General features: G+C 38.2%; 1 protein-coding gene across 1 annotated transcript in view; it reads right to left on the bottom strand.

Moving 5' to 3' along the window:
* Positions 1 to 12,813, bottom strand: part of NARF (nuclear prelamin A recognition factor) — an 81,852-nt gene that overhangs the window by 60,876 nt on the left and 8,163 nt on the right. Inside the window, exon 2 of the mRNA XM_053709850.1 lies at positions 1,498 to 1,572. Within this exon, the coding sequence (XP_053565825.1) occupies positions 1,498 to 1,572 (75 nt within the window). The remainder of the gene's footprint in view (positions 1 to 1,497; positions 1,573 to 12,813) is intronic.

The following is a 12,813-nucleotide window of genomic DNA, read 5'->3' as shown; positions in this document are numbered from 1 at the left end:
AATCGAAATTAGATACAAAGTAAAAAAAAGTTGTTTAAAATGACACCGTGTGAGAGAGAATCACGGTGTACTTTTAGAGTGAGCATAGAAGGATTAGCTAAATTGAGGATATAACCCCCATGTTTAAAATTACACATTCTTTTGGGTTTCATGTCCCTTTAAAAATCAAAAGTAAATTGGAAACTTTTTTTCTGTATCTGAACTGTGAAAGTTTCATTTGGACTTATATGTCCCTTTAACACGGTACAGAGTAACGTAAAACATGAAAGTAAATGTTACTGAAGGAGCAGTGCAAAATATCCAGAAGTAGCCGTGATATAAAAACAGAATCGTTACTACTCACTATGTTATTGCGTTTCCCTCCTGTAACCTCCAGCTCTAACATTAACCCTTTGTAGATGCCAGTTTCATACTGGGCACCGTCATCTTGGATTGCAAGTACTCTTGCACCTTGTGACAGAAGTGACGCACATGCACAGGTCAGTGTCTGGTTTCACGCTGTTCTGGTTAGCGCACACAATATAGAGCAAGTTTACTTTTCTGCAGTTCATAAAGTGTGTGTGTACAATATATATATTAAAATAAAAAAAACAAATAAGAATATAAATATGTATATTATATATATATATATATATATATATATATATATATATATATATATATATATATATAAAAATAAAATATACATATTTATATTCTTATTTTTTTTTTATTTTAATTAAAAAAAAAGTGATGATGCATGCTAATGTAGAAAGATATAATTTGATGGTAGATAATAACTAACAAGGGCCATTCTACCCATATTAATTCCTTAGGGTAGTCCGATTCTTTTCTAGTCCTTGTGCTTACCACACCTATTGGAAGTTAACCCAAAGTACACAAACAGCTGGCAATAACACTATGTGCGCTGTTTGTGTTACAGGGTGACAAGATGACAGTGCTCAGTATGAAGGGGTTAAACAAGAGCTGTAGCTACCGGAGGAAAACCCATAGAGAGCAGTGACTGCAGTTGTGCCCAACAGCTTAATGTTCTTTAACACAGCCAGAGAATTCCCAGGCATGAGCGATAGGCAAACAGATACTGAACAAAGGGCAGAAAAGCTGACAAGTAGCTGAAAATCAGCTACTTAGGAACTAGTACAGTCTAGGAACATCACAACTTATTAGAAAAACTACTTCTATATAAATGGCAGAGGTGGAAATGCTGGATACTATATGGCAATGCATAACAGATCAGAGATGACACAGGCCAGTATTTTACTGCAGACCGGGTAATGAAAAACGGAGACATTCTAGACTTTTTTTTGTTGTATTATGTAAGGGAGATACCCAGAAATCTTCATATGGAGCTGTCTGATTACTTTCTAATCCAGGGACGCCGCACACAGAGGCTTAGGGAGGGTGCCAGACACAGATAAGCACAGGGTGGGATACCATAAAGATGGAAGCCTGGCTGGCTACAGATAATAATGTGTCAGCTGTAAGACACCAGTGTACCTCTTCGCCATCGGTGACCACCAGTGGGTCAGCTTGGTCTGACTTCTCCTGATTTTTCTGCTTCTTGCTGCATTCCTGAAGTGACAGAAAAAAAAGTTTTATTGTAGTTTATAATATTTCATACGTTGGCTTTTTCTTTTTACAAAGACACTTAGATTGTGAAGGCAGATAAAAACCAAAAAGGCTCATCTGTCAAATAAGTGCAAGCTTAAATAATTCTCAGACAGCCTTATGCAGATCACAGGAGTTAATTCCCCATACAGTCCTTACCATCCAGACTGGAAGTCTGTTCCATCAATCAACCACCCTTACTGTAAATCAGCGTTTAGTAACCTTTTTGTTGCAAGTATCCAAACAGAATTATATTTGCCCTTAAAGGGAAATAATACTTATATGCTAAATCACCTGAAAGTGATGCAGCATAACTGTAAAAAGCAGACAGAAAAATATCACCTAAACATCTCTATGTAAAAAAGGAAGATATTTTACCTCACAATTTCCTCTGCTCACCTGAGTAAGTGCTTTGCTGTAATCACTTTCAAGTGTTTCAACATTTGGGTATCCTGTCTCTTTAAATAGACATTTATTTTTGCCCTTAGTATCCCGGCTGCTACAGTAAATAAAAGACTAGGTGCATATCCCACAACATGACAAACTGGTATCAGATATAGTTTTCTGCTTTCAGGAATTTAATATTAAAATTTAGTTTTTCTGAATGCAAAAGCAGAAAATCTTTAGAAATACTAAATCAACAAATAATAAAGATGAACTTAGAGAAAACCCACGCAATAGACGTATAGGGGTCGATTACAATCCTCTAGAAACGTTTATCTACTGATTTCTCTACACCATTCATCATTAAAGTGGATGGGGATTTTTGGAGATAATTTGATGAGCTTTTCTAAGCGATTGTGACTAACACTATAGTTCTTTAATATTGTGACACTTACATAAGGGACGTTCTATTCATGTTACAAATTTCTGCATATAACTTCAGCACATACACATTTAATTTCATTGTGGAATACTTGTAAATTATACCATGGTAAAATGTGCCAGGTAAAGTTTTCTATACCCTTTCACTGTGGGCCCATATCTGGCACATGATATACACTATACCTGGCACTTTATATAAATGTTTCCCAACTCCAGTCCTCAAATGTCACCAACAGGTCAGATTCTAATGATTTCCTACCTGAGCACAAGTAAGTCAGTCACAGCGGTTGAGCATTTAGAAAAGAAAAAACAGAGCGCAAAACCGATTCAAGTGTGGTTGATTAAAAACAACAGTGCGCAAATACAAATTGCACTTACTATGATCTTTAGATCGGCAAGCTTTAAAAATTCTTAAAATGGTGCTGTCCTAGTTAAAAGTAGTTATTGAACTTTCTTGGAATTACGGCCGCCGGGTTCCTTGAGTTTCTCCCGGTCTATGGCCGGGCTACCTCACTAGGATCAATATCCGATATTGATGCTACTGAGAGAGCCTGGCCGTAGACCGGAAGAAGCGTATAGAAGTTTTGTGACATTTTCGGGTCCTGACTGTGTGCCGTATCCGAAGGTCCACGTGGTCCCTACTTTGATCGTCTCTGGAGACTCAAGGAAGCTGGCGGCCGTGATTCCAAGAACTTTCAATAACTACTTTCATCTCGGACAGCACTAAGTTAAGAATTCATATAACTGCATGTAATAGACACTACTATAAAGAATAAAACTCACAGATACTGATCTAAAAATCCTGTATAAAACCTTTTAAAACTTACTTAAAAGCTCCCAGTTTAGAACTGTTGATGAGGTTAGGCTGGGGCACCCAGTGAAAGGGGCTGGTAAAACAAAAAGAGCACTCCCCCTCCCTCTGCATATGAAAAGACAGATTACATAAACAAGAGCCAGCAGGAGTCTGTAAATAAGCAAAACTTGTTACAAAACACTCACAGGTGGGCTATATGAACATACAAAAAAAGTATGCAAAGGGCCCTTTAATGATTTGTAAGCTGCACATTATGCCAAGACCATTAAAAAAAAAAAAAGGTGATTACACAGAGCTTATCACCCTTAAAGGGACAATGTACTGTAGCATTGGTTTCTCCTTGTGTTTACAATGACTTGTTATACCAGCTGCAAGTGCACAGTTTAAAATGTTTGGGAAATTGCACCTTTAGGTACAATTTTGTATATGAAATAACTTACTGCTAATTGAAACCACAACCTAATTAAATGGTTTGAGCCAGCAGGGAAAGTATTAGGGGCCCATTTATCAAAGGGCTTGCGGACCTGATCCGACACTGCGGATCAGGTCCGCAAGACCTCGCTAAATGCGGAGAGCAATACGCTCTCCACATTTAACATTGCACCAGCAGCTCACAAGAGCTGCTGGTGCAACGCCGCCCCCTGCTGACTCGCGGCCAATCGGCCGCCAGCAGGGAGCTGTCAATCAACCCGATCGTATTCGATCGGGTTGATTTCCGGCGGTTCCTGTCCGCCTGCTCAGAGCAGGCGGACAGGGTTATGAAGCAGCGGTCTTTAGACCGCTGCTTCATAACTTGTGTTTCTGGCGAGTCTGAAGACTCGCCAGAAACACGGCCCTTCAAGCTCCATACGGAGCTTGATAAATGGGCCTGTTAGTGTACACTGTCCCGTTAATTCCATCCAGTTACTGTTAGCTGTTGATTAACTTGTTGATTGCCCTATACTACCACTGTGTAGCATGTAGCCAGGTCAGAAATATGAAGCATATTTATTTAGTTTACAGAATGTGACTTTTGGAGTGGAGACAAGCACATTTTTAACCCAAAAGCAATTAAAAGAAATAATTATTGTTTACTGCAATCTTGTTTTATTTTATTAAATGTAGTGGGAAGACAGAGTATTGAAAAGACAGTCACATAATTTATTAGGCACCAGAAAAGGGTACGTGTATATGGGGACAACCCCCCCCCCCAAAAAAAAAAACCCACTGGCTCCAGGGATTTGTTAATTGCTTTAAAAGGACTTTCTTTTGTGTGTTCCTGTGCTGAATAACATTTGTTTTACACTTGCTAAGAGTGTCCAACAATAGCGTTGTGCAAGTTGCCCTTTATCTAACACTGAATAATTAAAGGGACACAGAACCCAAATTTTTCCCTCCATGATTCAGATAGAGCATGCAATTTTAAGCAACTTTCTAATTGACTCCCATTATCAATTTTCTTTGTTTTCTTGCTATCTTTATTTGAAAAACAAGGCATCTAAGCAATTTTTTGGTTCAGACCCTGGACAGCACTTGTTTATTGGTGGGTGAAGCTATCCACTAATCAGCAAGAACAAGCCAGGTTGTTCACTAAAAATGGGCCGGCATCTAAACTTACATTCTTGCTTTTCAAATAAAGATACCAAGAGAACTAAGAAAATTTGATAATAGGAGTAAATTAGAAAGTTGCTTAAAATTGCTGAGCTATCTGAATAACGAAAGAAAACATTTTGGGTTCAGTGTCCCTTTAACCAATAGGAATAGGCTGATCACAAACATGCACTTCAAAATAAATAGCTTTTTAATATTTTTCCCAATGCAAAACTCATTGTATTACGTGCGCTTTCATATGCGAGACAGAAACAAGTCTCTTTAATTGTTGATGATCATTTCATTATTTAAAAAATAAAAGTGGGAGCAGATTATAACAAAACCTCTACACTGTAGGAAATTGTATTGTCAAATGCCAGAGCTTCCACTTGATAAGGAAATGTTGACATAATCAGAAACATAAAACCTGCACCCTCCCTAAATATTTTCAGTTTGCTATCCTTAGGCAAGGCCTTGAGAAGCTGTGCGTATATTCAAATGTTTTCATTCTCAGGCAGAAAAACATGCGTGACATTGACATCTGCCCCCGAGAACAACCAAACTAATAAGGGAGATGAGTTAAAGGGAAATCACTATTTTCTGAGCTAATGTCAAGCAAATATCAAACATATTCAGGCACCACATTTTGGGCCAGATTACAAGTTGAGCACAAAATATCGCTTCTGCGTAAGCAATATATTCACTTAGTAATACCAGCCGTTCGCATTGCACAGAAGCATTGCGCTCACAAGAGCGCGCTTCCATAGGCGCTAATAGGAGCCTCGTTCTCATGCCGTCAGATGGCATGAGAATGATGCAGATTGTAAATATATATGATTATATATGTTAATGTGTTTATATGTGTGTGTGTATATATATACACACACATATATATACACACACATATTAAACACACACATATATATATATATATATATATATATATATATATATATATATATATATATATATATATATATATACACACACACACACATATATACACACATATATTAAACACACACACATATATATATATATATATATATATATATATATATATTTTTTTTTTTTTTTTTTTTACAGGGAACACACACACAGTGCCATTTTTATTTCTAACACCCCACAGCTGCCGACTTTAGCCCCTAAAAACTGCTAATAGGAGATACTTTATTAAAAAAAATAAAGATGCTAAATAAAGATTACTACACTGTATTTTGGGGGCAACTGGGGAACATTTGTAATGTCTGGTGCTCCACTTGTAATCAAGCCCTTTGCACCATATTGTGACCATTTCAGAAAGTATATAGTGATAACAAACACACGCATGTATGAGAGCACATCAGAAAGTATATAGTGATAACATACAAACGCACGCATGTATGAGAGCACATCAGAAAGTATATAGCGATAACATACAAACGCATGTATGAGAGCACATCAGAAAGTATATAGCGATAACATACAAACGCACGCATGTATGAGAGCACATCAGAAAGTATATAGCGATAACATACAAACGCACGCATGTATGAGAGCACATCAGAAAGTATATAGCGATAACATACAAACGCACGCATGTATGAGAGCACATCAGAAAGTATATAGCGATAACATACAAACGCACGCATGTATGAGAGCACATCAGAAAGTATATAGCGATAACATACAAACGCACGCATGTATGAGAGCACATCAGAAAGTATATAGCGATAACATACAAACGCACGCATGTATGAGAGCACATCAGAAAGTATATAGCGATAACATCCAAACGCACGCATGTATGAGAGCACATCAGAAAGTATATAGCGATAACATACAAACGCACGCATGTATGAGAGCACATCAGAAAGTATATAGCGATAACATACAAACACACGCATGTATGAGAGCACATCAGAAAGTATATAGCGATAACATACAAACACACGCATGTATGAAAGCACATCAGAAAGTATATAGCGATAACATACAAACACACGCATGTATGAGAGCACATCAGAAAGTATATAGCGATAACATACAAACACACGCATGTATGAGAGCACATCAGAAAGTATATAGCGATAACATACAAACACACGCATGTATGAGAGCACATCAGAAAGTATATAGTGATAACATACAAACACACGCATGTATGAGAGCACACCAGAAAGTATATAGTGATAACATACAAGCACACGCATGTATGAGAGCACACCAGAAAATTACAAATAAATGGATAAAAAAAAAAAGCTGCATTAAAGGGATAAGATAGAATTGTGCACGGACGCATTTACATTTTAAATAAAATTATTTTTGCAATATACCTCCATTAGCAAAAATGCTTCAGGTGAAAGTTATTACTGTTTTCTAGAGGCATACGCACATATGCTGGGAGGGCCTGTGCACCAGTATTCAAACACCACAGCTGCACAGAGTCAGCGGTGGCTGGTATGACACATTATGTCTTCACTAACAAAATAAACACCACCACCAGCTCTCTGAGAATGGCATTTAAATCCTGATATCCAAGGTAAAGTCCACATATCACAGAAAGTTGTACTGGAGTTGAGTTTCATGGATTGAAATTACTGAGAACAAGTGTCACAGAAACAGCTGACAGGTAAATGTGCTGCTGTGAAATGTGCTGGTGATGTGTACTATACACAAGTGTGCCGCTGTGAGATGCGCTGGGTAGAGTGTACTATACACAAGTGTGCCGCTGTGAGATGTACTATACACAAGTGTGCCGCTGCGAGATGCGCTGGGTAGAGTGTACTATACACAAGTGTGCCGCTGCGAGATGCGCTGGGTAGAGTGTACTATACACAAGTGTGCCGCTGCGAGATGCGTTGGGTAGAGTGTACTATACACAAGTGTGCCGCTGCGAGATGCGCTGGGTAGAGTGTACTATACACAAGTGTGCCGCTGCGAGATGCGCTGGGTAGAGTGTACTATACACAAGTGTGCCGCTGCGAGATGCGCTGGGTAGAGTGTACTATACACAAGTGTGCCACAGTGAAATGCACTAGTAAAGTGTACTATACAAAAGTGTGCCACAGTGAAATGTGCTGGTAATGTGTACTATACACAAGTGTGTCGCTGTGAGATGCGCTAGTAAAGTGTACTATACAAAAGTGTGCCACAGTGAAATGTGCTGGTAATGTGTACTATACACAAGTGTGCCACAGTGAAATGTGCTGGTAATGTGTACTATACACAAGTGTGTCGCTGTGAGATGCGCTAGTAATGTGTACTATACACAAGTGTGTCGCTGTGATATGCGCTAGTAAAGTGTACTATACACAAGTGTGCCACAATGAAATGTGCTAGGTAAAGTGTACTATACACAAGTGTGCCACAGTGAAATGTGCTGGTAATGTGTACTATACACAAGTGTGTCGCTGTGAGATGCGCTAGTAATGTGTACTATACACAAGTGTGTCGCTGTGAGATGCGCTAGTAAAGTGTACTATACACAAGTGTGTCACAATGAAATGTGCTAGGTAAAGTGTACTATACACAAGTGTGCCACAGTGAAATGTGCTAGTGAAGTGTACTATACACAAGTTTGCCACAATGAAATGTGCTAGTGAAGTGTACTATACACAAGTGTGCCACAGTGAAATGTGCTAGTGAAGTGTACTATACACAAGTGTGCCACAGTGAAATGTGCTGGTAATGTGTACTATACACAAGTTTGCCACAATGAAATGTGCTAGGTAAAGTGTACTATACACAAGTGTGCCACAGTGAAATGTGCTAGTGAAGTGTACTATACACAAGTGTGCCACAGTGAAATGTGCTAGTGAAGTGTACTATACACAAGTTTGCCACAATGAAATGTGCTAGTGAAGTGTACTATACACAAGTGTGCCACAGTGAAATGTGCTAGTGAAGTGTACTATACACAAGTGTGCCACAGTGAAATGTGCTGGTAATGTGTACTATACACAAGTTTGCCACAATGAAATGTGCTAGGTAAAGTGTACTATACACAAGTGTGCCACAGTGAAATGTGCTAGTGAAGTGTACTATACACAAGTGTGCCACAGTGAGCCCGATAAATTGTGTTTATGAAACTAAGTTAGATATAGAAAGGTGGTACCATATATTACCATCATACACTAAAATGTAATCTTATTGTCCTTTTTTTAAAAAAATGTTTAACATCTATAAAGTAATGAGCACCGCCATGTTTGAACTGAACTTTCCCCCTTATCTATCTCTCCTGATGAGGACATTAAAAAGGGAAATAAATAAAACGGGCAATAAAAGACACTGTTCATTGCTGTGTGGAAACAATGCTATATAATTCTGTTTCACACAGCCTTGTTTGCACAGTGCCTTTTATTGCTTGTTTCATATCTGTCCCAAATTGTCCCCAACAGGAGATATAGACAAGGAGAAAAAGAATTTAAAACACAGTGGTGCCAATTATTTACAGCAATTCTCAGCAATTCTCAGTAGAATTAAGAAAAAATGTTTTAGATAGTTGGTAGTTATTAAATATTTAATAACTATTTAGTAACTATTCTACCTAGTTAAAATAAATACAAAGTTGCCTGTGAAATAAAAATAAACCCTAATCTAGATACAATGTAACTATTAGTTATATTGTAGCTAGCTTAGGGTTTATTTTACAGGTAAGTATTTAATTTTAAATAGGAATAATTTAGTTATTAATATTTAGATTTATTTTAATTATATTTAAGTTAGGGGGTGTTAGGGGTTAATAAGTATAGTATATTGGGGGCGGCAGATTAGGGGTTAATAAATGTAGGTAGGTGGCGGCGATGTTAGGGACAGCAGATTAGGGGTTAATAATATTTAACTAGTGTTTGCGAAGCAGGAGTGTGGCGGTTTAGGGGTTAATATGTTTATTATAGTAGCGGCGATGTCCAGAGCGGCAGATTAGGGGTAATAAGTATAATGTAGGTGTTGGCGATGTCGGGGGCAGCAGATTAGGGGTTAATAAGTGTAAGATATGGGGTGTTTAGACTCGGGGTTCATGTAAGGTGTGATAGTTGTAAACATAAATTTTGTTTCCCCATAGGAATCAATGGGGCTGCGTTACGGAGCTTTACGCTGCTTTATTGAAGGTGTTACGCTTTTTTTCAGTCGGCTCTCCCCATTGATGTCTATGGGGAAATCGTGCACAAGCACGTACAACCAGCTCACCGCTGACTTAAGCAGCGCTGGTATTGGAGTGCGGTATGGAGCTCAATTTTGCTCTACGCTCACTTCTTGTCTTTTAACGCCGGGTTTATAAAAACCTGTAAAACCAGCGCTGTAGGTTAAGTGAGCGGTGACAATAACGTGCAAGTTAGTACCGCACCCCTCAGAACGCAAAACTGCGTAATCTGGCTGTTAATAATTATTTCTAAAGAATTAAAAAAACTGTACACATAACATTTTTATAATGTGTAGCAGACACAAATTCACCCATTCTATATTGTATAAAGAAATCTTCATCCAGAGGGGAATCCACATGATTTAAATGAGGGGCAACACTGGGTTTATTTTTAAATCACATGTAAGGCCATTGGCAAATTGTAGGAATTGTATAACCCCCCCCCCCCCCCGAAATATGTATACACCTTGCTACAAAATGCAATAAGCAACTCTTTGGCAAGTAAAACAAACATATTGCATTTGATAAGGTAAGTATGTATCGCTTGGACTTTGTGGGGATTTCAGGGGAGTTTATTATGAGTGATAGACACATTGCATTCATTTAACAACAATACAAATTACAAAACTGGATTTATTATAAAAAATTAAAAAAAATCAGATTGACAATTTTTTTATTTCATTATTCAGATACAGCATGCAATTTTAAAAAACTTAATAATTTACTCCTATTATCATATTTTCTTTGTTCTCTCTGTATCTTTATTTGAAAAGCAGGGGGTGTAAGCTTAGGAGCCAGCCCATTTTTGGTTCAGCACCTGGCTCGAGCTTGATGATTGGTGGCTAAATGAAGCGCTTACTGAAACAAAAATGGGTTGGCTCCTAAGCTTACATCCCTGCTTTTTCAAATAAAGATACCAAGGAAACAAAGTAAAAAAGTGTATATATATATATATAAATTTCCAAATGAACCCTGCACTCACTCCACTTCACAACCGCCCAGGGTGTATCCAATGCCACAGCGTGCCTTTACAAATATCCAAAAATGAGAGCACTCACCAGGACTTAACACATTAAAGCAATCACAGCTTTATTTTAACAAAGTGACGTTTCGAGGATTCTAACCTCGTCCTCAGACTTTACATTTGTGTACATACCTCAGTTCTTTTAAACCCTCTACCGACTATCACCGCGATACCGGAAGTCACCTGGCGTCCTGTGCGCAAAACTGCGCATGTCCAGAGCGTCGGCAAGACTATTGATGACTTACGCACCCGTATGGCCAATCATCGTGCAGCCATTCGACTGGCCATAAAAAATAAGGGGTCTGACCAACCCGTGGCACGACATTTTGCGTTGACTGGCCATACGGTTGCGGATTTGAGATATGTGATCATAGATCACATTCCACCCCCGACTAGGGGGGGTGACAGAGATAGACTCCTGTTGCAGTGTGAGTCCAGATGGATCTTTAATCTGGGCACTTTGGTACCAGATGGTTTGAATACCAACCTGGACTGGCACTGTTACTTGTGAAACAGATTCTTACCCATAATACTATAGTGGCACTTAGAATAGTATTTAGAAATGATAAGTAATAAATTAGGGAGTATTATCTTGTTCTAGTTTGTAACAATCTGTATATAGTATATTTTTATTATAATTGATTGCTGATATAGCCATACAATGTGGTAGGTTTGATTTAATATTAGGAATTAAGTCTATACCAGTTCACAGTTCTATAGTTATAAATTGCTATGTAACTTTTGAAATAGGTATTAGCACGCATAGTTAGGATGTTAAGTGCATTAACCATAAAGTAACAATTGAATAACTCTATATTGTAACCATTTGTATTCACATTTTTGTTTTTAGTGTACACCGCGGCCGGTTGCCATGCCGACGCTCTGGACATGCACAGTTTTGCGCACAGGACGCCGGGTGACTTCCGGTATCGCGGTGATAGTCGGTGGAGGGTTTAAAAGAACTGAGGTATGTACACAAATGTAAAGTCTGAGGACGAGGTTAGAATCCTCGAAACGTCACTTTGTTAAAATAAAGCTGTGATTGCTTTAATGTGTTAAGTCCTCATTTTTGGATATTTGTAAAGGCACGCTGTGGCATTGGATGCACCCTGGGCGGTTGTGAAGTGGAGTGAGTGCAGAGTTCATTTGGAAATTTGTGTACTACGGTTTAACTCTTGCACCCTGAACTATTAGATTTCTCTACCTCTGACTATTTTTTTATTTAAACCGCAAATGGTTTTTTAATACACCATACATTATGGATTACAATATAGAGCCTTTAGCTACAGCACTGGGTGAAATGGAGACTCCAGATGAGAATGTACAAGGCGCCACTACATTTAATTACACAGAGGATGATGCCAATAGAATTCGATTTGCCACTGTTCCTAATAGAGATTTAAAGGAACAGCCCTCCCACATATATGCAAAATTGTTGAAACTGAAGAAAAGAAAGATCGATCTAACGTTACATGGAACTTTCTTATCAGATTACCACAGAAAACTCTTTATCCCTAGAGGATTCAGAGTGAAAAACATTCCCACTATAGGCAGGAATAACCCTGCTTTTTGCATTAAGTGGTGCAGCATTTTAAATAAATGCGCTTTAGATCTGATGCTCCTGGTTATCGAAGAAGTGAGAATATTATTGGATAAGGTTGATGTTGAAATACAACAATTTGAACTTACACATATAACAACATTGGAAGCGGATCAAGAAAACAAATGGTTAGATAAATTGACCAAACAAGTACAGGATTTTGAGACAGAATTGCTAACTTTCAAGAATCGCAAGTGGGATGCTGTAGAATCTGACTATAAAGAGAAAAAGGTCTATAGGTGGTTACTCTC

Source organism: Bombina bombina, chromosome 1, assembly GCF_027579735.1.
Source record: "Bombina bombina isolate aBomBom1 chromosome 1, aBomBom1.pri, whole genome shotgun sequence".
NCBI lineage: Eukaryota > Metazoa > Chordata > Amphibia > Anura > Bombinatoridae > Bombina > Bombina bombina.
The sequence above is the reverse complement of the archived record's forward strand: the minus strand, read 5'-3'. Positions and strand labels throughout refer to the sequence as shown.